Below are 26,667 nucleotides of genomic sequence, written 5' to 3'. Positions count from 1 at the left end.
GTGCTGCTGAGGGAACACGACGAGCGCTGAGAGCAGCGTGATCTGTGTTCCCAATAAGTTATCGGAATATCGGCAAAATACATGCCGATACTGATAACGGTCAAAATCCTGAATATCAGGCCGATAATAATCGGTCGATCCCTACTAAATAAACCATTTCTTTGTCACCTTACATCACAAAAAGTACAACAGTAAGTGATCAAAATGCCCACCAAAATAGTACCAATCTAACCGTCGCCTCATCCCGCAAAAAATGAGCCCCTACCTAAGACAATCGCCCAAAAAAAAAAAAAAAAAAAAAAATATGGCTCAGTTATTCTGTAATACTTATGTATACTTTTTAAAATTTACTTATTAGGTATCGCCTCGTCCGTATCGACCGGGTCTATAAAAATATCACATGACCTAACACCTCAGGTGAACACTATAAAAAAAAAAAAAAAATTATATAAAAACTGTGTAAAAAAAAAAGCAATTTTTTGTCATCTTACATTACAAAAAGTTTAATAGCAAGCGATCAAAAAGTCATATGCACGCCAAAAATCAAACCATCGTCTCATTCCGCAAAAATTGAGACCCTACCTAAGATAATCGCCCAAAACCTGAAAAAAACTATGGCTCTCAGACTATGGAGCCACTAAAACTTTTTTTTTTTTGTTTCAAAAATGAAATCATTGTGTAAAACTTACATAAATAAAAAAATTTAATACATATTGGGTATTGCCACGTCCGTGACAACCTGGTCTATAAAAATACCACAGGATATAACCTGTCACATGAATGTTGTAAATAACAAAAAAAAAAAGGTGCCAAAACAGCTATTTCTTGTTACCTTGCCTCAGAAAAAAAAGTGTAATATAGAGCAACCAAAAATCATATGTACCCTAAACTAGTACAAACAAAACTTCCACCCTATCCCGTAGTTTCTAAAATGGGGTCACTTTTTTGGAGTTTGTCCTCTAAGAGTGCATCAGGGGGGCTACAAATGGGACATAAAACCAGTCCAGCAAAATCTGCCTTCCAAAAACCGTATGGCATTCCTTTCCTTCTGTGCCCTGCCGTGTGCCCGTACAGCAGTTTGCGACCACATATGGGGTGTTTCTGTAAATACAGAATCAGGGCCATAAATATTGAGTTTTGTTTGGCTGTTAACCCTTGCTTTGTAACTGGGGAAAAAATATATTTTAATGGAAAATCTGCCAAAAAAGTGAAATTATGAAATTGTATCTCTATTTTCCATTAATTCTTGTGGAACACCTAAAGGGTTAACGACATTTGTAAAATCAGTTTTGAATACCTTGAGTGGTGTAGTTTCTTAGATGAGGTCACTTTTGGATGGTTTCTATTATGTAAGCCTCACAAAGTGACTTCAGACCTGAACTGGCCCTTAAAAAGTTGGTTTTTAAAAATTTCTGATAAATTTCAAGATTTACGTCTAAACTTCAAAACCTTGTAACGTTCCCCAAAAATATTTGTCGCGAGATCTTGATAGCAGACAGGGCCAGCAGAGGACGATCCCATACACTGGCCCTGTCAATTAAACATGAGGAGGGGGCGTCTTTAGGATCGGAGGATGCGGCTGCTACCAGCATGTAGCCGTCCTACTTGCTGGTAGCAAGGTAATTTGCATATTTTAAAAGCAAGTTTTTAACACAATCTACTGGACCAAAATGATTAATTAGGGATTATAAGTAAACCCCCCAAAAAAAACGGTTTAGTGGGGTCACAGAAGCCCTTTAAGGTGAAATAAGGCTGTGTCCTTAAGGAGTTAAGAGGTGGTAGCATTAAAAGAATACTACTACAGAAGAGGCATATTGGATATTCAGACTAGAAACCAGATATCCCAAAGGCCTGAATTACAAGAAGGAACTAATTTTTGAGGTCTCGCCGCCCCCCTTCCCCTTCACTTTTTTTTTTTTTTCCTTCTTCCTCCTTCTCCTCTGGTAGGATTAAATCGATGTCATTATCTCCAGCAGTTTTTTTCCCCTGTTTCCTGCTTTGTCATGTAATTTCGATTGCCTTACATCAAATTCAGTGTACATGACACAGATTTTCGGACCACTGGACAAGCATATGGCTTAGATTCAGCTCTCCGACTATTTTGCTTGTGAAATATATATATATATATATATATATATATATATATAGATGTGTGTGTGTGTGTGTGTATATATATATATATATATATATATATATATATATATATATATATATATATATAAAATTTCTTTCACTTTTTTTTTTTTTTGTAAATCTTGTGTTTTGTGCTCTCACTGTTGGGAATCACAGTTTTGATTGATCACATGTGAAAAGGTTTTCAGTCACTATGTGGACCACAGATCCAGCTTGATAATTAAGACACCTGAGTGGCCTCCTCCCCTACAGAGGAGGAACCCTTTTTTCTCAGGAGTCTATATAAATATATATATATATATATATATATATATATATTTTACATGGATCTAATTTCCACATGAAGTAATGAATAAAAAAGAACTGTTTAGTTTGAAAGGCGTAGACTCTGAATGACACTAATGGAGGTTGTACCACTGTACGAACTTTTATCACCGCAATAAAGGAACCGACGGCTCAAAAATTACTGGAGTGCTGGATTGATTTTCTCTTTTATCCTTGTCTCAAGAAGTTTCACAGTGGTTTCCTTACCATAGCTTTTCTTAGAGAATTATGGAAACTTGAAAGGGAGCCTCTGCTCTCTTTGCCCTGGCCACTGCCTCTACAAGTGTCTATAGTATTTTTTACTGCAGCACTTCTCATAGTTCAATTTTTACAAAATTGGTAAGTTTTCATGACCTCTCAGGAATTTAAACGTAAGGGCTACACATGAGCCATCAGGGCTTCTATCTGAAAGCCTGCTACTCTCTAAATACACAAAAACTAACCTCTAAACAGAGAAAGGGGCTGAAAATGTTAAGTAAAGACCAATTGAAAAATTATTTGTAGCACAAAATAAAGCCTCATGCACACGACCGTTCCGTTTTTTGCGGTCTGCAAAAAAACTGAAGCTGCCCATGTTGCCTTCGAAATTTACGGAACGGGCGCCGGCAATATAAATGCCTGTTCTTGTCCGCAAAGCGCAGACAAGAATAGGACATGTTATATTTTTTTAGCGGGGCCGTGGAACGGAGCCACGAATGCGGACCCAAACAATGGTCGTGTGCATGAGGCCTAAATAGAATGCAATACTAAAAATATTCCTCTAATTGTGTTGATATTTTTTTATCTCCTTAGCAGTAATGCCGAGTGTGGCTCGGGGTCATATTACACTGCAAGCAGCGGTCACCCCACGCCACACTGGGGACCGCCATGAGTTGATTTGAACGGCACAGGGATGGATGCGGACAGCACACAGTGTGCTGTCCACATCCACACTTTCGGAGCGCGGCTCGAACTACCGGCCGCAGCCCTGTAAGTTTGTACTGCTCCGGGTACAAAATTAATGAAGATATCGTACCGCCAGGGAGGTTAAAGGGATTCTGTCACCTAGTTTTTGGTTGTAGAGCTGCGGACATGCACGGCTAGATCGCCGCTAGCATGTCTGCAATATACCGGTCCTATAGGGCTGTTTGCTTTTATTTTGTTTAAAAAATTAATTTTTAGATATGTAAATGAGCCTTGTAAGGTGCCCAAGGGGCTGTACGAACCGCCCTGGTGCTCAGCCACGCCCCCCTGTGAAGAAGCCCAGCACCGCCTTTGTCCTCCGAATCTCCTCCTTTCGTCAGTTAGATTGCACTAATCTCGTGCATGTCCGCAGCTCTATAACCGAAAACGAAGTGACAAAATCCCTTTAAAGTTGAAGTTCTCTCTGTACAGGCTTAAGTGGATGGACAGATGTCTTTTTTCGGCCTTATAAACTATGTTACTACTATGTTACAATGTATATGGGAATCTAGCAGAATGTTGTATTTAATATTGTGTCTGAAGAGTTAGGCTACTTTCACACTAGCGGCACACACCTCCGGCAGGCTGTTCTGTCAGGTGAACAGTCTGTCGCATCCGTCCTGCCGCTAGTGACCGTGTGCCCCTGGACTGCCGCGCGGTTCCCATTCACTATAATGGGGGTGGTGCAGAGGCACGGCGAGAGGCTGCCGGAATAAATGTCAGACATGTCGTAGTTTTATTCCGGCAGTCTCTCGCCATGCCTCCACCAGAACACCAAAGGAGGTTTCTTTCTGGGAGAAGGAACGCCCAGGGTGAAACAGAGTAGACTCCGCCTAGTCTAACCAATTCACTGAAGATACCGGAGGACACAGCGGGCCGCTCTATGTAGCCTGATAATTATCTTGCAATGTTTGGACCGATGAAAGGTCCTCTTTAAAATGTCAGGTTTCTGTGATGTAAAAAAAAATGAGACAAAGATAAATCAATTCAGAACTTTTTCCACCTTTAATGTGACCTATAAACTGTACAACTCCATTAAAAAACAAACTAAATTTTTTAGGTAGAGTGAAGAAAAAATAAAAATAAAATATTATGGTTGCATAAGTGTGCACACCCTTAAACTAATACTTTGTTGAAGGACCTTTTGATTTTATTACAGCACTCAGTCTTTTTGGGAATAAGTCGATCAACATGGCACATTTTGACTTGGCAAAAACACTCCAAATCTGTCAGTTTGCGAGGGCCTCTCCTGTGCACAGCCCTCTTCAGATTACCCCACAGATTTTCAATCAGATTCAGCTCTGGGCTCTGTTTGGGCCCTGTCTGGGCCATTCCAAAACTTTAATCTTCTTCTGGTGAAGCCATTCCTTTGATTTGGATGTATAATTTTGGGTTGTTGTCATGCTGAAAGATGAAGTTCCTCTTCATGTTCAGCTTTCTAGCAGAGGCCTGAAAGTTTTCTGTCAATATTGACTGGTATTTGGAACTGTTCATATTTCCCTCTAACTTAACTAAGGCCCCTGTTCCAGCTGAAGAAAAACAGCCCCAAAGCATGATGCTGCCACGACCATGCTTCACTGTGGGTATGGTGTTCTTTTGGTGATGTGTAGTGTTGTTTTTGCGCCAAACATATCTTTTGGAATTATGGCCAAAAAGTTCAACCTTGGTCTCATCAGACCATAACACCTTTTCCCACATGCTTTTGGGAGACTTCAGATGTGTTTTTGCAAAATGTAGCCTGGCTTGGATGTTTTTCTTCGTAAAAGGCTTTTATTTTGCCAATGTACCCCACAGCCCAGACATATGAAGAATACGGGAGATTGTTATCACATGTACCACACAGCCAGTACTTCCCAGATATTCCTGCAGCTCCTTTAATGTTGCTGTAGGCCTCTTGGTGGCCTCCCAGACCAGTTTTCTTCTCGTCTTTTCATTAATTTTGGAGGGACGTCCAGTTCTTTGTAATGTCACTGTTGTGCCATATTTTCTCCACTTGATAACTGTCTTCACTGTGTTCCATGGTATATCTAATGCCTTGGAAATTATTTTGTACCCTTCTCCTGACTGATACCTTTTAACAATGAAATCTGTCTGATGCTTTGGAAGCTCTCTGTGGACCATGGCTTTTGCTGTGGGATTAGACTAAGAAAATTTCAGGAAAGACCAACTAGAGCAGCTGAACTTTATCTGGGGTTAATCAGAGGCACTTTAAATAATGGCAGGTGTATGCTGACTCCTATTTAACATGATTTTGAATGTGATTGCTTAATTCTGAACACAGCTACATCCCCGACATCATTTTAGTTTTTTTTTTCTTTCCTCCACCTAAAAGATTTCTGTTTGTTTTTCATTTGAGTGGTACAGTTTATAGGTCACATTAAAAGGTGAAAAAAGTTCTGAATTTATTTATCTTTGTCTAATTTTTAGACATCACAGAAACCTGACATTTTAACAGGGGTGTGTAGACTTTTTATAATATATAAAGGCTGCTCACTTTTAAAACACAATCGTGGACATGTGCCACATATAAACCGATCGTGCGGAGTAAGCACACAGCCAGCTCTTTGCTTACTCCCAGTAAAAGCCAGGCCCGGATTAGCTGATACCAGCTATACTAGGTAGCAATAGTGGCCGCTATTTATCTTAGTGGACACTCTAGCTAGTGGCTTCCACTCCACCAAGGCAGAGTACCTTCCTTTATATATGAGACCTGTCACTGCCTCACACTATATATATATATATATATATATATATATATATATATATATATATATATATATATATATATATATATATATATATATATGAATACTGTTGCAAGAAAAAATATGTGAACCCTTTGGCATGATATGGATTTCTGCACAAATTGGTCATAAAATGTGATCTGATCTTCATCTAAGTCAGAACAATAGACAATCACAGTCTGCTTAAACTAATGACACACAAAGAATTAAACGTTGCCATGTTTTTATTGAACGTATGAAAGTATGTGAACCCTTGGATTTAATAACTAGTTGAACCTCCTTTGGCAGCAATAACATCAACAAATCGTTTCTTGTAGTTGCAGATCAGATGTGCACAACGGTCAGGAGTATTTCTTGACCATTCCTCTTTAAAGAAATGATTCGGTTCAGCAATATTCTTGGGATGTCTGGTGTGAATCCCTTTCTTGGGGTCATGCCACAGCATCTCAATCGGGTTAAGGTCAGGACTCTGACTGGGCCACTCCAGAAGGCATATTTTCTTATGTTTAAGCCATTCTGTTGTTGATTTACTTCTATGCTTTGGGTTGTTGTCCTGTTGCAACACCTGTTGCGTTTCAGCTGGTGGACAGATGGCCGTAAGTTCTCCTGCAAAATGTCTTGATAAATTGGGTAATTAATTTTTCCTTTGATGATAGCAATCCGTTTAGGCCCTGACACAGCAAAGCAGCCCCAAACCATGATGCCCCCACCACCATACTTCACAGTTGGGATGAGGTTTTGATGTTGGTGTGCTGTGCCTCTTTTTCTCCCCACATAGTGTTGTGTGTTTCTTCCAAACAGCACAACTTTGGTTTCATCTGTCCACAGAATATTTTACCAGTACTGCTGTGGAACATCCAGGTGCTCTTGTGCAAACTGTAAACGTGCAGCAATGTTTTTTTTGTGACAGCAGTGGCTTCCTCTGTGGTATCCTCCCATGAAATCCATTCTTGTTAAGTGTTTTACGTATCGTAGATTCGCTAACAGGGATGGTAGCATATGCCAGAGACTTTTGTAAGTCTTTAGTTGACTCTAGGATTCTCCTAGGGAGAATAGCAGCAGTGCTGAACTTTCTCCATTTATAGACAATTTGTCTTACCGTGGACTTATGAACAGCAAGGCTTTTGCAGATACTTTTATGACCCTTTCCAGCTTCATGCAAGTCAACAATTCTTAATCGTAGGTCTTCTGAGAGCTCTTTTGTGCGAGGCATCATTTACATCAGGCAATGCTGCTTGGGAAAAGCAAACCCAGAACTGGTGTGTGTTTTTTATAGGCAGGGCAGCTGTAACCAACACCTTCAATCTAATCTCATTGATTGGGCTCCAGTTGGCTGACACCTCACTCCAATTAGCTCTTGGCGATGTCATTAGTCTAGGGTTTCAGATACTTTTTCCACCTGCACTGTGAATGTTTATATGGTGTGTTCAATAAAAACATGGCAACGTTTAATTCTTTGTGTGTTATTAGTTTAAGCAGACTGTGATTGTCTATTGTTGTGACTTAGATGAAGATCAGATCACATTTTATGACCGATTTGTGCAGAAATCCATATCATTTCAAAGGGTTCACATACTTTTTTTGCAATAGTATATATGTGTGTATATATATATGCACGCAAGTTTTAGGGAAAAAATGTTTACTCATTTCCCTAGTTCTGTTGTCTTTTTGTTGACATGCAGTTGCAAAGCTGTGTGGCATATACCAACAGTCTCTGAGATTTTCCTCATGAATATTAGTGGGTATAAACAAATGCTGCCTTTCTCCTCTCCCCGCTCTGCTAAGGGAGTGAATAAAATTACGGCCATGCCAGCAGTCTGTGACTCCTGGGATACTCAGCAGCATGTTGTATGTGTGGGACTAGAAGTCCCAGCTTTACATTACAATGAAATTTCTGATAAACACAGAATCTTCCTCTTACTCTTTACATGTTCTTGTGTAATGCACTACAGACGCTTTTTTACGGCCTTCATTAGGGATCGACCGATTATCGGATTTACCGATATTATCGGTCGATATTCAGGATTTTGAACACGATCGGTATCGGCATCTATTTTGCCGATATTCCCATAGTGTATGGGGAACACAGATCGCGCTGCTGACAGCGCTCTCCGTGTTCCCCTTAGCAGCACAGGGGAGAAGGAACAGTGTCTCCTCCCCCTGTGCTGCTCCTGCCGCTGCCGCCAATGTAAGGACAGGGGACAGGAGGAGGGGAGGAGCTATGGCCACTGCTCCACCAATGAAGATTAATCTATCATTCATTCATATACAGGAGGCGGGAGCTGCAGGATCACATAGCCGGCTCCCGACCTCTATGAGCTGTAGCTGCGATCTGCGGTAGTTAACTCCTCAGGTGCCGCGGATCGCAGCTACTGCTCATAGAGGTCGGGAGCCGGCTATGTGATTCTGCAGCTCCCACCTCCTGTATATGAATAAATGTGAGATTAAGCTTCATTGGTGGTGCATTGCGCCCCCCCAAGCCCCCCAGTATCAGACATTGGTGGCGCAGTGCTCCCCCCCCCCAGTATTAAGCATTGGTGGCGCATTGCGCCTCTCCCCAAGCCCCCCCAGTATTAAGCATTGGTGGGCGTAGTGCGCCCCCCCTCCCCCCCAGTATTAAGCAGTGGTGGCGCATAGGGCACCCCCACCCCAGTCGCAGTGCGCCCCTCCACAGGATCCCCTCTCCCTCCGATCGGTTACCATGGCAGCCAGGACGCTATTGAAGCCCTGGCTGCCATGATAAGCTCCATGCTGCTGTGTGCACAAAGCACACAGCAGCAGGGACAGTGTGAGCTCCTATTCACCCTGATAGATCTCTATCAGGGTGAATAGGACAAGGGTTCTAGTCCCTAAGGGGGCTAAAAGCTAGTTAAAAAAAAAAAAGTTACAAAAAAAATAATAAAAACACCAAAATATTAAATATAAATGAAAAAGAAAGATTTACAAAAAAATAAAAAAATACACATTAACAATAAACATTAATTTTCAGCAGATTTGTGGGAATTTAATTTTTTTTTTCAAAAATGAAAATTCCCAGAATATCGGTATAAATTATCGGCTATCGGCCTGAAAGTTCACAAATTATCGGTATCGATATCGGCCCTAAAAAATCAATATCGGTCGATCCCTAGCCTTCATAAGGCCTCTTTCACACGGGCGTGAGTTTTTTTGCCCGGATAAGAGCCGGGTGCGTTGCGGGAAAATGCGCGATTTTCCCGCGTGAGTGCAAAACATTGTCATGCGTTGCACTCGCGTGAGAAAAATCGCGCTAGAGGGGTTAAAAAAAAAAAAAAAAAATTTAACTCACCTTAGTCCACTTGCTCGCGAAGCCCGGCATCTCCTTGTGCCTCCTCTGCTGATGAACAGGACCTGGGGTGAGCTGCTCCATTAAATACAGGTTAAGGACCTTCGATGACGTCACTCCGGTCATCACATGGTACGTCACATGATCTTTTACTATGGTGATTCACCATGGTAAAAGACCATGTGATGACCGGAGTGACGTCATCGAAGGTCCTTAAGCTCTATTTAATGGAGCAGCTCACCCCAGGTCCTGTTCATCAGCAGAGGAGGCACAAGGAGATGCCGGGCTTCGCGAGCAAGTGGACTAAGGTGAGTTAAATTTTTTTTTTTTTTTTTTTTAACCCCTCTAGCGCTGTTTTACTATGCATTCTGTATTCAGAATGCTATTATTTTCCCTTATAACCATGTTATAAGGGAAAATAATAATGATTGGGTCTCCATCCCGATAGTCTCCTAGCAACCGTGCGCGCAAATCGCATGGCATCCGTACTTGCTTGCGGATGCCATCCGATTTTCACACACCCCATTCATTTCTATGGGGCCTGCGTCACATCGAAATCGGACAATATAGAGCATGCTGCTATTTCAACTGAACGCACAAGTGATGCGTTAAAAACAACGCTCATGTGCACAGCCCCATAGAAATGAATGGGTCAGGATTTAGTGCGGGTGCCATACGTTCGCCGCACGGATCGCACCCGCACGGAAAACTCGCCCGTGTGAAAGGGGCCTAAGAGCAAAGGAGATTACTCCTTTGGTCCTTGTCAACTTTGTGTTTCAGGTTTGAGGAGGTAGGATCCTGTGCACAGCATTGTAGGAACCAGTGCCTGGTTAAATCTTCTGTCATCCTTCTTTTGTAGGGAGAAGAGGAAGCTTTGCAGCGGCTCAGTACAGAGCCTCCAACCCTGAGTTTGTTCTTTTTGTGGTAGAATCCAGTAGGACAGGACATATAGGGCAGACAGCTAAGTCAGCAGATAAGACATTGCAAGGGGCATGTCGTGTTGCTCCAACCAGCAAAGCCTACAGTGATGCTCAGTGTACAGAGCAGACCTGCTCTTTCTTGCAGCCCAGGCTTGTGCACGGAACGTCATCAGAGCAGAGATCATGTGACGCTTAACTAGAAGAATAGGGCCACTGTAGATGAAGTCAGTGAGTTGACAGTCCTTTAAATTTGTTTAGTTAAAAAACATATAAAGGGAAAAAGTTCTTTAAAATCTCCTTTAATACTGGATTAGGATATTTTTCTTGTTTACAGGCTTTGCAATTTTGACAGTTGTTTTTATGATGTACTAAACAAATGTACTTATGAAATGTTTTATAAGAAATCTTGATTTTCTTTTTTTCTTTTAGACCAGTGGATGAATGTATGCACCTTGTGTGCTGCGGGCTTTATAACCTTTTATGTGGAGTGGTAATCACTATGCCGGATATCATGGTAGCTGATGTTTTGAAAAAAATTATACAAGCCGATGTCCTCATAGTGTTAGTCAATCATCCATCTACACTTATTCAACAAGGAGTCCTGAAAGTAAGATTTTATCTTTCTTCATTGTTAGTTTATCCCTCTTAGGGTCCATTCACACGTCCGTTGTTTCTTTCCTGATCTGTTCCGTTTTTTGCGGAACAGATCTGGACCAGACATTTTTTTCAGGACCCATTGAAAATGAATGGGTCCAGATCTGGTCCAGATCTGTTCCGCAAAAAACGGAACACATTAGGAAAGAAACAACGGACGTGTGAATGGACCCTTATTGTGTAGGTCTTAAAGAACCAGTGACAATGAAATCCAGTGCTATATGCAGGTATCCTGTTCTAGAGAAGCAGAATCTAAATATTCAACAAAACTTAATCAATACCTCTGCTTTCTCTGAGTTCATTTTTACACAAGTGCCGTCTTATCAGTGACTGACCACAATCTCTGTATACACACTTAGGCTACATGCACACAACCGTTCCGTTTTTTTGCGGTCCGCAAACCGCGGATCCGCAAAAACGGAAGCCGCCAGTGTGTCTTCCTCAATTTACGGAACAGGTGGCCAATTGTAGAAATGCCTATTTTTGTGCACAAAACTGACAAGAATTTTGCGGCCCCATTGAAGTGAAAAACTGCGGCTCGGATGCGGACCTGAAAATTGGTTGCGTGCATGAGGCCCTATGCAGATAATGCTATCAATTACTTAAAACCGTCCATATTGCGATTGAGTTCAGAAAGAGCAAAGATGTAAATGACTTAATTACAAGTTAAGATGAATTAATCCCCACAAAACTATGTATCAATCTGCTCAGTTCTTCCTGCTCTATGACATACTATCTGCAGATTGCACTACATTTCATTGTTTATAGCTTTCTTTAAATCTCTGCTTTCTGAATTCTTATCAGTGACTAGGGGTGGACTGAGGAAAAATAAAAATAAAAGTAGCCCCTTGTAGGTGGGTCCAAACTGACAGAAAGCGGGGCATCATATTTAGGCATGGACATATTTAGGCAGCACAACCAAATACTAAAGTGCAGCACAAAATACTGCCTCTGCAAAACCAAATACCATAGTGCAGCACAAAACACAAAGTATTACTGTATAAACTCTTACACCTAGAAGTTTTTTTTATCACTGAAAATGTCATTGTGTACAACTAAGCAAAGAACAGAGATTTAAATGTATAACTAACAAGCTTTATTATAATATATTAGAGATAGTTTTGGTGTCGGCACTGCTGCCTCTTTATGGGCTATGTATGGAGTTTCATGCGCCTGTCGTGTGATTCATAGGCGGTTATCAGCAGTATAGACCAAGTTCACATGTAGTATGAAAGAATAATGAACTTGAGGCACTCACTAAGTTCCTTTTCAGCTTGTATATTCAGATTTAAAACATGGTGGCTGATGCATGCACTCATTCAGCTACAGACGACGGCCATTTCACGCTTGCTGCGCTTTGTCTGGCCTTCCACGTGATGGTAGCAGCACGCATGTCTCTTTATGCCAGATATGAAGTCATCACCATGGTAACAATATACAAACATTTATTTAACCCCTTCACGTCTGCAATCTGTATATATACGTGATAGCTGCACATACCCCGTGCAGCTACCACGTATATATATGCTCTGGCAGCTCTTTAGCGCTTGGATTAAAGCTTCTGCCCCTGACCTGTATGCTGTGCAGTAATGCCAGCAAGGGACCAATCAGAGTGGCCCCTTGCCGGCAATCGATCCGATTGGTTAGTCTGTGCAGTCTAATCAATCGGATCGCGGCAGTGTTAAAATGCCGGTTTCAGGCTCTGATCTGCGCTCTGCAGATCAGAGCCTGAAATCGGTAATGTGTCCTGAAGCCCCCGATCTGTGCCCCCTTGAAGCCCCCGATCTGTGCTCCTTGTTCTTGACCTGCCCCCGATGCGGTCCGCCCCCTCCTGCCCCGATCTGTGCCCCCTTCTTGTCAATCTTCTTATCCTGCCCCCCCCCATGCGGTCCGCCCCCTCCTGCCCCGATCTGTAAGTAAAATGCTGCCCCCCCCTCCCCCGTTTCCAACTCTGACCGCTGTCCCCTGCCCCCGATGCGGTCCCCCTTGTGTGTGTGATGGCGGCGGCTCCATTCCTGAGCCGCCGCCATCAGCAGCGTGTGTCAGCTCTATGCTGACACTGCTGTAACCTCATAGATGCCGCAGTAGCGGCATCCATGGGGTTAATAGAGGGAGGGGGCTCCCTTTCTCTCAACCATCAGGGCTGCTGCGATCGCAGCGCCCGATGGTTGCCATGGCAACCGGACGCTTTGCAAAGGCGTCCGGTTGCCATGGTATAGGTGTCCAGTGCTGCCACCTACAGGCATCTGATTGTATTATACTTTGCAATGCAAAAGCATTGCAAAGTATAGTACAACCATCAGCCCCACTGGATCTTCAAGATCCAAGAGGGAACTGATAAAAAAACAAATGTGAAAATAATAAAAGTATAAATAAATAAATAAATAAAAATGTAAAAAAATAAATTTCCTTTTCCTATAAAAAAAAACAACACACATATTAGGTGTCACCACGTCCGTAACGACCATCTCTATAAATATATCACATCATCATTCCCGTCCAATAAACACCATAAAAAATAAAAACGGTGTAAAAAAATAAGCCATTTTTGTCACCTTACATCACAAAAAGTGCAACACCAAGCGATCAAAAAAGGCGACTATACCCCAAAATAGTACCAATCAAACAGTTACCTCATCCTGCAAAAAATGAGCCCATATTTAAGACAATTGCCCAAAAAATAAAAAAGCTATGGCTCTCAGACTATCTAGACACTAAAACATCATTTTTTTGGTTTCAGAAATGCTATTATTGTGTAAAACTTAAATAAATAAGAAAAAGTATACATATTGGGTATTGCCACGTCCGTAACGATCTGCTCTATAAAACTGTCACTGTGACCTAACTCCTCAGATGAACGCTGTAAAAAAACAAAACAAAAAAGAAACTGTTACGAAACAGCCAATTTTTTGGCTACCTTGTCCCATAAAGTGTAATAATGAATGATCAAAAAATCCTATGTACCCAAAAATGGTACCAATAAAAACCTCAACGCTTTCTGCAAAAAAATGAGCCCCTGCACAAGATGATTGGTAGAAAAATAAAAAACATATGGCGTTCAGAAAACCAATCCAGCAAAATCTGCCTTCCAAAAACCATACGGTGTTCCTTTCCTTCTGCGCCGTGCCGTGCGCCCTTACATCTGTTTACGACCACATGTGGGGTGTTTCTGTAAACCGCAGAATCAGAGTAATAAATATTGAGTGTTGTTTGGCTGTTAACCCTTAATGTGTTAAAGAAAAAAATGTAATAAAATAGTCTGCTAAAAAAGTGAAATTTAATCTCCATTTTCCTTTAATTCTTGGGTTAATAAAGTTTGTAAAATTAGTTTTAAGTAACTTGAGGGATGTAGTTTCTACAATGGGGTCATTTATGGGAGGTTTCCACTATGTAAGCCCCACAAAGTGACTTCAGACCTGCACTGGTCCTTAAAAAGTGGGTTTTGGAAATTTTCTTAAAAATTTTAAGAATTGCTTCTAAACTTCTAAGCCTTGTAATGTCCTAAAAAATTAAAATAACATTTCCAAAATGATGCCAACATAAAGTAGACATGTGGGGAATGTTATGTAATAATTTTTTTTATGAGGTATCACTTTCTGTTTTAGAAGCAGAGAAATAGAAATTTAGAAAATTGCTAATTTTGGGTAAATTTGGGATAAAAAAAAAAAGGAGATATATTGACTCAAATTTATGACTGTAATGAAGTACAATGTGTCACGAGAAAACAATCTCAGAAAGGCGTGGATAAGTAAAAGTGTTCCAAAGCTATTACCACTTAAAGTGACGCATGTCAGATTTGTAAATTTTGACCTGGACACTGGGGCATCAATGAACTTTGGTCATGAAAGGGTTAAAAACAAAGCACCATTGCACATATTACTAAATAAAAACTGCTACGTCATTATTATCATTAAAGCCTAGAGGCCTCATTGCATTTGTCTTAATTATCCAAGAGGCTTCTTTTTGAAGTAGTGCTTTGCCACATGGGCAAAATATACCATAAACCAAATACTGTGTTTTACATGATATAAACTGTCTCACAGTATATTTTGCTCCTTCTATGTTTAGATACTATCTAAATTTGGACTGTCCTAGAAAATGGGGCCACAGTTTTTTTTTTTTTTTCAAGGGACACTTTAAGTTCCCAGTCTGCCTCTGTCGTACTCTATAAGATGCTGCCTTCAGATTGCTATGTGACAGGTTTAAAGCCTGTGACAAGTCGATCAAACATGCCAAATTTAGTGGGTCCATCTTACCTGTGTTACAGGCACTATTGTGGATAGGATGAATTGGGCATGTTGAATTTAGATGCCAGATCACTTTATGTGATAATACCTTTAAAACGCTTTTACTTATCCAGGCCATTCTGAGATTGTTTTTTCATCACATATTTATGACAGTGGTAAAATTTAGTCGAAAAATTTCATTTTTATTTATACCAAAAAATGCTAAATTTACCAAAAATTTGGGAAAACTTCCAAATTTCCACATTTTTATTTCTCTACTTTTTTAATAATCAGTAATACCTCCAAAAATAGTTGTTACTTTACATTCCCTATATGTCTACTTCATGTTTGGATCATTTTGTGAATGACATAAAATTTTTAGTTTAGAAGCAAATCTTGAAATTTTTCAGAATATTTCCAAAACCCACTTTTTAAGGACCAGTTCAGGTCTGAAGTCACTTTGTGAGGCTTACATAATAGAAACCAACCAAAAATGTTCCACAAGAATTAAAGGAATATAGAGATGAAATTTCAGAATTTCACTTTTTTGGCAGTTTTTTCCCAGTAACAAAGCAATTCTGTATATTACAGAAACGCCCAATTTGTGATGGTAAACTGCTGTACGGGCACACGACAGGACGCAGAAGGAATGGAACGCCATATGGTTTTTGGAGGGCCATGTCACATTTGAAAACCCCCTGATGCACCCGTAGAGTAGAAACTCCCAAAAAATGACCCCATTTTGGAAACCACGGGATAAGGTGGCAGTTTTGTTAGTACTATTTTAGGGTACATATGATTTTTCGTTGCTCTATATTACACTTTTTGTGAGGCAAGGTAGCAAATAGTTTTGGCACCATTTTTATTTTTTGTTATTTACAATGTTTATCTGACAGGTTAAACCATGAGCTATTTTTATAGAGCAGGTTGTTACAGATGCAACAATACCAAATATGACTACAATATTACATAATAAAGCATTTTTGAAAAAATATATATATATATTTTTAGTGTCTCTATATACTGAAAGCCATAGTTTATTTTTTATTTTTGGGCCACTGTCTCATATAAGGTCTCATTTCTTGCGGGATGAGATGGTGGTTTAATTGGTATGATTTTGGAGTGAGTATGACTTTTTGATAGCTTGATATTACACGGCTTGTTATGTAGGTGACAAAAAATTGCTTTTTTAACCCGTTTTTATTTAACTTTTTTTCTCATGGGCTTCCGTAGGCTGGCAGCTCCGATGCCTGTGTAAGGCATCGGGGCTGCCATGGCAACCATCGACCCCCTTCTAGCGCCACGAGGGGGGCTTCCGCAGGCTGGCAGCTCCGATGCCTGTGTAAGGCATCGGGGCTGCCATGGCAACCATCGACCCCCTTCTAGCGCCCCCTCCTTCTGTATTCCCCACATGTGCCGCTGTCATTGCTGACCGCCGCACGTGAAAGGGTTAATCCGCCGGCATCACCGCACACAGCGATGCCGTTGGATGCAGCAGGGGCCCGACTATCATTAACAGCCGGGCCCGTGCAGCTCCTTTACGATGCAATCACGTACATGCACGTGAGGATGTGGCAAGGAGCCACATTCGCTCACGTACATGTACGTGAGGATGCGGTGATGTGTTCGTCAGGGCCTTGTGAGTGCAGGAGCGGTCTTCCACAGACCTCGATCAGCCCTGCACTGAGGCTGTACACCCTCTTTGGTGGGGGGTGTAATTTCCATTGTACTGGGGCTACTATGTCAGCCCTAGTTACAAGAAAAAGCAATAGTGAAAAAAGCTGAAAAGTTAATTGTCCCCCAGAGATCTAAAAAAAATAAAAATAAAGGTGTTTTATAAAAATAAAAGTTTCACATGTAAAAAAAAAACATCCCCAATTAAGTAATAATTATTTTTTTTATGTACATTTTTTTAATGTAATTTTTTAAATAAAATAGATATATTTGGTGTTGCCGCGCCCTTGACGGCCGGCTCTATAAAAATATCACATGGTCCTCCCCGTCCGATAAACACCATAAAAAAAATATACATAATCTTTGAAAAAAAAAAAAGCCAATTTTTGTCTCCTTACATCACGGAAAGTGCAACACCAAGTGATCAAAAAGGCACATGTTCCACAAATTGGTGCCAATAAAACACCTCATCCCGCATAAAATGAGCCCCTACTAAGAAAATCGCTATAAAAAAAAAAACTATAGCTCTCAGAACTTTGAGACATTAAAACATAACTTTTTTTTTTGTTTCAAAAATGCTGTTATTGAGTTAAAGTGAAATAAATGATGCGAAAGGCACAATGGCACATATCTGGTGGGATTGTCCCGGTGTGGCCCCCCTGTGGCGGGATGTTTTCATTTTATACAACCACTTATATAAAGCTACTGTGGTGCCCTCACCAGCGATAGCTCTCTTGTCTATGTTCTCAGGGAGGATTTCTCAGACTAAGAAAGGTGCGTTGCGTCTCTTTATTTTAGCCATGAGACAGATAATCCCCCGCCAATGGAGGTCTACTGAGAGTCTGTTGAGAGTGACCTGGTCTAACGCTTTGGATGCCTTAGTACATATGGAGGAACTGAGTGCTTCAGACAATGAATCGAGTTCGGCCTTCTGGGTGGTTTGGGATCCATGGAGCCAGTTCCGCGCTTCCGCATAATTTCCTAGCTGGTTGTCAACTGGTACCATTCAGAATAGTGGTTTATAAAAATGTTATACACAGTGGGGCTGACCCATCTTCTATCCTTTCTTCCCCTTCCTTGTGTTTGTGTCATGTCTCGGTTTGTCGAGTCTTGTCATGTTCGTCTTTGTTCCTTGTATTTGAGTGTAAGGTAATTGGAGACTGTTACCCTAGTATCTCTCACTCTTAATTTGGGTAGTTTTTTAATGGCTTGTCAGTCAACTACCATGTTATATCTGGATATTTCTGGATTGTACTACTTTTGAATTACCTGTGAGGCCAGTGTTGGCCATTCTGTATTCCCTTGTATGGGTATTTGGATGTGCTTATTATATCACTTACTTATATGCTTCAATAAAATACTGATTGAACCGTAAAGTGAAATAAATGAAAATATACATATTAGTTATCGCCGCGTCCATAACAACCAGCTCTATAAAAATATCACATGATCTAAACCCTGAAGTGAATACCGTAAAAAATTGTGTCAAAAACAATTTTTTTGTCACCTAACATCATACAAAGAGCGACACCAAGCGATCAAAAAGGTGTATGCCCCCAAAATACTTCCAATCAAACCGTCATCTCATCCTGCAAAAAATAGCCTACCTAAAACAATCGGTCAAAAAATAAAAAATACTATGACTCTCAGACAACAGAGACACAAAAATATGATTTTTTATTTTTTTTATGTCAAAACTACCATCATTGTGTTAAAGTAAGATAAAAAAAGTAGACACATTACTTATTTCCGCATCCATAACAACCTGCTCTGTAACAATATCACATGACCTAACCCCTCAGGTGAACACTAACTAAGACGATCGGTAAAAAAAGAAAAAAGCTATGGCTCTAAAACATCATATTTTGGTTTAAAAAATGCTATTATTGTGTAAAACTTAAATAAGAAAAAGTATACATATTATGTATTGCCATGTCCTAACGATCTGCTTTACAAAAATGTCACATCAACTAACCCCTCACGTGAACGCTGTAAAAATAAATAAATAAAATCTGTGCTAAAACAACCACTTTTTTTGGTCACTTTGCCCCATAAAGTGTAGTAATGAATAGTCAAAAAATCATATGTACCAAAAAATGGTACCAATAAAAACATCAACTCTTCGTGCAAAAAACAAGCACCTGCAAAGACGATCGGCATAAAAAATTCAAAAAAAATATGGTGTTCAGAATATGGAGACACAAAAACATAATTTCTTTTTCAAAAATGCTTTATGTAAAACTGAAACAAAGAAATTGGACATAGTTGATATCATTACGTCAGTAACAACCTGCGCTTTAAAAATAGCACATGATCTACCCTGTTCCATGAATGTTGTAAAAAATAAAAACTGTACCAAAACAGCCATTTTTGGGTTATTTTGTCTCACAAAAAAAATTTAGATTGAGCAATTAAAAAGCATAGGTACCCCAAAATGGTACCAAAAGTACTGGCACCTTATCCCCTAGTTTCCAAAATGGGGTCACTTTTTGGGAATTTCTACAGTAAGAGTGCATCAGGGGGGCTTCAAATGGAACAAACCAGTTCAGCAAAATCTGCCTTCCAAAACCCATATGGCACCCTTTTCTTCTGCGCCCTGCCGTGTTCTCTTACATCAGTTTACGACCACATGTGGGGTGTTTCTGTAAACCGCAGAATCAGGGTAATAAATATAGAGTTTTGTTTGGCTGTTAACCTTCGATGTGTAAAAAAAATAATAGGATTACGATGGAAAATCTGCCCAAAAGTGTAATTTAGAAATTTGATCTCAATTTTCCTTTAATTCTTGTGGAACACCTAAAGGGTTAACTAAGTTTGTAAAATCAGTTTTGAGTAACTTGAGGGGTGTAGTTTATTCTTTTCTTTTTACTAATTTGCAAGAGGGGGTTACATGTATAATAGAAACAGTAAGATACAGATGTAAGATGGAACAAGGTCTGAGACCACCGGTTCGGGCTAAATCATATGTCGTGGGACTTTTACGCCCAAGCTGTAGACACCTACACTGCCGTTAATAAGAAGCACATACCGTAGCATTATTTGGTTAAGAAATAATTTATGCAATACTTTGACTCGGTGAGCAGCTTTACCCCGATGACCCAGCATATCTGAACAGCAGATATAGTTCGGGGAAGAGACAGACTTCCCTGTAACTCTTAGAAGTGTATTTGCAACTGCTGTGTCTAGGGGGTGAAACCGCCCAATAGTCTCAAGGCCCAAGGACGTGTACATCTGTAACTAAAATCATACAGCATGGGTGTCAAACATGCGGCCCGCGGGCCGCATGCGGCCCGCAATGAATATCTTTGCGGCCCGGCAGTCTAGTATCTCTGAACATGAGCGCGCTGCTATCGGCGCGCTCATGTTCTCTCAGCAGCACAGGGAGAAGGAAGCTGTCCTCCCTCCCCTGTGCTGCTGCCACTGCCACCAATGAGAAGAGAGGGGGGGGAGGAGGGGCGGGCGCACTGCGCCACCAATGAGAACAGAGGGGGGGAGGAGGGGCGGGCGCACTGCGCCACCAATGAGGAGAGAGGGGCGGAGGAGGGGCGGGCGCACTGAGCCACCAATGATAGGACTATTCCCATTTCCCACACAGAGCGGCGCCCAGCGATGTCTCAGCACTCACCATTAGTCCTGGGTGCCGCTCCGTTCGCCCGCAGTGCCCCATTACTGTCTCCTCTCCTGCTCCACATGCTGCTGATTACTATCGGAGCGATGGGAGGAGACATCAGCTTCACTAGTGGGCGTTCCTTCACCCTGCGCTGCGATTGGACAGCGCTACAGCCAGGAAGAAGGAACGCCCACTAGTGAAGCTGATGTCTCCTCCCTGCGCTGCGATAGTAATCAGCAGCATGTGGAGCAGGAGAGAAGACAGTAATGGAGCACTGCAGGCGAACGGAGCGGCGCCCAGGACTAATGGTGTGTGCTGAGACATCGCTGGGCGCCGCTCTGTGTGGCCTGATAGTGAAAGTCAGTCTTTAACACAATACAGGAGGCAGGTGCCGGCAGCAGAATCGCATTGCCGGCACCCTGCCGCTGACAGGGAGCTGCGATCAGAGGCAGTTAACCCCTGATGTTAACTGCTGATCTGCCAGTACCAGCCTCCTGTATAAAGGGGTAATTTATCATTGGTGGTGCAGTGTGCCCCCTCAACCCCCCATCCCATTAAAATCATTGGTGGCACAGTGCGCCAGCCCCTCTCAACCCCCCCAGTATTAAAATCATTGGTGGCAGTGGCCACAGGGACCTCTCCCCTCCCCCTCATGGTGGTGCAGTGGCAGCTTCTGATCGGAGCCCCAGCTGTGTAAGCCTGGGGCTCCGATCAGTTACCATGGCAGCGAGGATGCTACAGAAGCCCTGGTTGCCATGGTAACATCCCTGATGCTGTGTGCACAAGGCACAGAGCAGCAGGGACAGTGTGAAGTCCTATTCACCCTGATAGAGCTGAATAGGACAAGGGATGAAAGATCCCAGGTTCTCGCCCCTAAGGCTACTTTCACACTTGCGTTCAGAGCGGATCCGTCTGAGACGGATCCGCTCATATAATGCGGACGGTGGATCCGTTCAGAACGGATCCGTCTGCATTATATTGTAAAAAAAAATATTTATATTTTTTTTGATGCGGCCCACATAAACTTAAATTTTGTTTTTTTGGCCCATGTTAGCCTTTGAGTTTGACATGCTTGTCATACAGGGTAAATAGAAACTGGGAAAGAATGGAGGGAGGATGTGAAAGGAGGAGTAGGAAGGGGAGGGGAGTGAAGAGGTCGGTACCAACAATGAGGGTTAGTGAGGTAGTGTGACAAGTTTGTATGTGTGTGAGCAGAGGGAGTTTGTCCACCCACGGCTGGCTGAGAAACAGTAATGTGCTAGAAATTTTGTGGTCAGCCCTTTGTTCGTCAGTCCGTGTTCTTGAGTTCTGAAGATCTCCAATTGACCTGGGGGACCAGATTTTAGTATATTTATGATGTGTCCTTAATTCCCAGTGGGACAGTTCTTCCAATCTGGAAATCGAGGCTACTTTGTCCTACCAGTGCGCGATTGCTGCGGTTCCTGGTGCCTTCCAATTAGAGGCTATGAGGAGCCGAGCAGCCGCTATTAGGGCTCTTGAAGTGCGTTTCTCTGGCAAGGGCAGAGTGTTCGGTAAGATATTTAACTCCTTAAGGACCGGGCTCATTTTCACCTTAAGGACCAGGCCATTTTTTGCAAATCTGACCAGTGTCACTTTATGTGGTGATAACTTTAAAACGCTTTGACTTATCCAAGCCATTCTGAGTTAGTTTTTTCGTTTCATATTGTACTTAATGACACTGGTAAAATGGGGTCAAAAATTATTTTTTATTTCTAATATTACTTTTTAAGGACCAGTTTAGATCTGAAGTCACTTAGTCGGGCTTACATAATAGAAACTGTGACGATTCACCATCTCGGCAACACAACGAAATCGCGAATGCGTCCAGTTTTAAAATCACCAGAGCCTTCGCCTGCACACAGAGTTAAAATCTTTTTTCAACCCAAATGAATTCACCCTTGCTAGCACAGTTCACAGATCAGAGATTCAATTAGCACCTCCTTGCCAAAGACTAGTCCTGCCTACATGCCAGTTTAAGTACCCATCAATCTGGTATTTAATTGACATAACCTTATAAAAAATCCCTTTCTATAGTCGGAGCAGCTCCAACCCCAGCAGGAAGCCTCACACCTTAAGCCTCATCAGAAAGCTTCAAAAGAAAAGGACAGACCTGTATCAGACAGCTGGATGAGACCAAATTTTAGGAGAGTGCTTGTCATAAAGGGCCAGGCCACTCTATCAAAGGCTTTCTCCGCGTCTGTCCTGAGCAGCACCATGTCAGTCTCAAGGCACTTAGCTAGAGCAATAGGGTTAATGATTTTTGTACGTACTTGTCATCCCTGCTGGGGATGAAGCCTGATTGGTCGGGTGAATCAAATCATGAAGTAGGGGCTTTATCCTGGCTGATAGGATTCTGGCGTAAATTTTGAGGTCCAAGTTTAATGAGGAGATGGATCTGTAACTTGAGTAGAGAGTCGGATCTTTTTGGGGTTTGGGGATTAGTGTAATATGTGCGTTCAAGGTTTGGGGGGCAAATGGGGAGCCCGCTAGCGCGGCATTGAAGGTTTGTACCATATATGGGGAGAGCATATCCTTTAAGGTTGTGTAATATAGGGCCGGGAGACCATCTGGGCCTGGAGACTTCTCTTTGGCTATTGATTTCAGGGTATCTGTGATTTCCCTAGCGGATTTTGGTGAACACAGGTGTATTGCCTGATCCGCACTAATGGATGGTAAGTTCAGATTCTGTAGGAAATCTGATGTGCAGTTGGCTTTGTATAGTTTGGCAGCATCGGACTCCAACGCTTTAATGTTATAAAGATCTGAATAGAAATTATGGAAGGCCTGAGCGATAGACGTGTCATCTCTGTTGAGTTGATTATCGCCTTTCCTAATAGTTGTGATTCTAGATTTACGTTTCCGTTGACATAACATTTCCAGCATGAGTTTGGTAGGCTTATTGCTGTGGGCAAATTTTTTTTGCTTCAGTGCTAGGTATAATTTTGCCGATTGTGCATTTAGGTGAGTTTTCAGCTTTTCTCTGGCTACATTAAGCTTCACCAGAATATCGCTCTTCTTAAAACTTTATGGGTGTATTCTAATTTAGAGATCTCAGAGAGAAATTTGTCAGTTTTCTTCTGCCTTTCTTTATTTAGTCTGGAAGCAATTGAAAAAAAAACTCACCCCCGATTACGGCTTTGTGAGCTTCCCACACAAATTGTGGGGAAGTCTCACCTTGTGCATTGTGTAAAAAAATTCTTGTAGTTTTTTTATCTATGGCCTCTTTTATGCTTGGGTTTCTTTGAAGAGTCTCATTCAAAAGCCAAATGAAACATTTGGGTGATGCGTTAGGGGGTTTAAAGGTGAGGAACACTGGTGCAGGATCAGAGTGTAATAGGGGTGCAATTTTTACTTTGGAAAAAAGATGTAAATGGGAGGCTGGGAAGAAGATATAATCCGGTCTTTGGTACGAGTTGTGAGGTGCGGAAAAATGAGTGTAATCTTTATCTTTCGGATTAAGCACTCTCCAAACATCTACTAAGGAGCTTTTGTGTATGGCTCTTTTTATGGAGTTCAATGTTTTATTAGGGACCGTCGACTTTCCGGTGGAAGAGTCAATTCGGGGATTAAGGGTTAAGTTGATGTCGCCCGCTACTATGACTATCCCTTCTCCAGCCCAGCCAGAATTTGTCAAACCATTTTTTATGTGCCACATTTGGGGCATACACATTGACAAGAGTGTATAATTGGGTGTCAATTCTACCCTTCACCATTATGAATCTCCCTTCGCTATCCGCCATAGTGTCTGAATGTGAAAAGTCAATGTCTTTGTATCCCTTTACTAGTCCCCGATTTATTGGAGAAGGCAGACGAGCCCTGAAACCAAAGATTGTACCTAGATAGCTCTGGAAGTTTGAAATGTTTTTTTTTTGTAAAAAGATTATATTTTTTTCTTTATGGAGTTGACAGATATTTTGACTTCTTTGCGGGGTATTTGAAGCCTCTGACATTATAAGTAACTAGTTTGAGTTCAGCCATGAGGATGTGTATATGTAGGAACGTGCGTTGAGTTCTCACTCACTATCAGGGTAGTCCAATGTGGCATAAAGTCCATCTGGTTTCGTGTTGCGGTACCTTGAGTGTAGGGTAAGGAGGAGGGAAGGAAGGAGCAAGTCTGAACGAGTGGGAAGAACAACAGAAATTATCAAAAATCTTTGTATGTGACAACAAATCCACAGAGGTTATAACCTGAGTGTATAAAGGGACGTAAACATAAGACCTTATGGAACAATGGAACCTGGGTAGGTAACAGTGATAGATAATATAATTCAAAAATCGTTCGTACATGGTATGCATGGTGGTTGTAAGTATTAACTGCATAAAAGCTAAACGCCGAGACACAGTGTCATCTGTATAGGCAAACTTAGAAACATGTGAGAGCAAGTAAACAGACTAGTCTGAACAGAACATGGCGCATGACCTCTCATCCACCACGCACCTGCTGAAAGTAAGAACGTCGGGGAGGTCTTTAGGTGATCTTATGATGTATCCTTTTTCCCTCCAAGATAATTGCATGCCAAAGGGGAAGAGCCAGTGAAAGGCAAATCTCTTGTGTCTTAGGTAATCTGTTAGGGGGTTTAGCACACGCCTTTTATTTAACTTGGCTGGCGACAGGTCTTGGAATAGTAGAATTGGCGAGCTCTCATATTCAATGCGCTCACGCTCTTGCTTTTTTCATAATTGGCTCCTTCTGCACAAAATTCAGTAGTTTACATATTACGTCCCTTGGGGGTTCGCCAGGTTTCAGTTTGGGGCGCAAGGGCCTGTGGGCCCTTTCAATTGTTATAGAGTCCAAATAGTTATCTCCTAACAGAGACTGGCATATCTCTTCTACTGCTTTTGTTACTGCTTCATTGGCAACAGTCTCAGGAATGCCCCTAAAACGGATGTTCTTTCTGCCTCTGTTATCTTGGTCCTCAGTGTAATCATAAAGATGATTGTTGTGCTGTTGATAAACTAAGGCCCCATACACACGGCCGTGTTTCAGAGCCGTGTGCGGGCCGTGGAACCGCGGCCTGGATCCCTCCTGAGAGCAGGAGTGCACGGCGTCACTGGTTGCTATGACGCCGTGCGCTCCCTGCTGCCGGTACAGTACAGTAATACACTGGTATAGATCATACCAGTGTATCTCTGTATTGCGGCGGCAGCAGGGAGCGCACGGCGTCATAGCAACCAGTGACGCCGTGCGCTCCTGCTTTCAGGAGGGATCCAGGCCGCGGTTCCACGGCCCGCACACGGCTGTGAAACACGGCCGTGTGCATGGGGCCTAAGAAAGTATCAGATGCTTGTTTGGTATAGTTAGTAATGGCCGTCTGGGTGGCTTCCAGAGCCTCCACTCTGCTGCCAATCTGTCTCATCTTTCTTTTGCTCTCAGATAATTCCTCTAGTACTGGGTTTAGTGCATCTGAGAGTGCTCGGAATATGAATGATCTGGATATTGGGAGTTCAGCTACAGAGTCCGTGGTTTCTTCATTGTCACTGTCCTTCTCCTGCAGATGCACCAAAGATTTGGATGATGCACCTTTTAGAGGTGGTTACATGTGATCCTGAGGTAGCTTGAGATTTCCTCATGATGAATTTGTCCAAATCTGATTGAGACAGGTGAGGGTGTTTCGCAGTAGTTTGGGATTCTTGGCAGGTGCCTCGGTATCTGCCCACTTTTACCATAAGTGCTCCGGACCTGGAACCACGGTGGAACGTTATACCACCTATATCTTGAGCATATATGCGATTAAAGGTTAGGACATATTGGGTCTGTTACTGGCTGAAATGACTTGGGTACAGTAGTAGGTGTAAGACACATCCTCCTCTTGATAAGGAGTTTCAGCCAGTAAGGAAGGGGTGTTTAAGGAACTTTGCACAGAGATCTAGTGCGACTGTGAGAAGGGCAAATCCCTGCGTCAGTCGTTTATAAAAATTGGGTCAATAGCCCTTTAAGAGACGTTGATAAGTTAGATCTTCACCCGGGAAATACAGAAAAATTATAGGTAATCCTATATTTGTCAGAAAGATTGGAATTAAAGTCCTTATGTTATGGCAAGGGCTGCGGTTGCTGGGTCAAGTTATAAACAGTTTAAAGCCTGATGTAAAGGGGAGTGATGATCTGGCCCTTAGA

At 41.9% G+C, this 26,667-nt stretch overlaps 1 protein-coding gene across 1 annotated transcript in view; it reads left to right on the top strand.

Moving 5' to 3' along the window:
• LYST (lysosomal trafficking regulator) overlaps positions 1 to 26,667 on the top strand; it is a 556,878-nt gene that overhangs the window by 274,711 nt on the left and 255,500 nt on the right. Inside the window, 1 exon segment of the mRNA XM_044290763.1 lies at positions 10,797 to 10,974. Within this exon segment, the coding sequence (XP_044146698.1) occupies positions 10,797 to 10,974 (178 nt within the window).

The sequence above is a fragment of the Bufo gargarizans genome, chromosome 4, assembly GCF_014858855.1.
Source record: "Bufo gargarizans isolate SCDJY-AF-19 chromosome 4, ASM1485885v1, whole genome shotgun sequence".
Lineage (NCBI taxonomy): Eukaryota > Metazoa > Chordata > Amphibia > Anura > Bufonidae > Bufo > Bufo gargarizans.
Note: the sequence above shows the minus strand (reverse complement) of the source record. Positions and strands in the feature narration are given on the sequence as shown.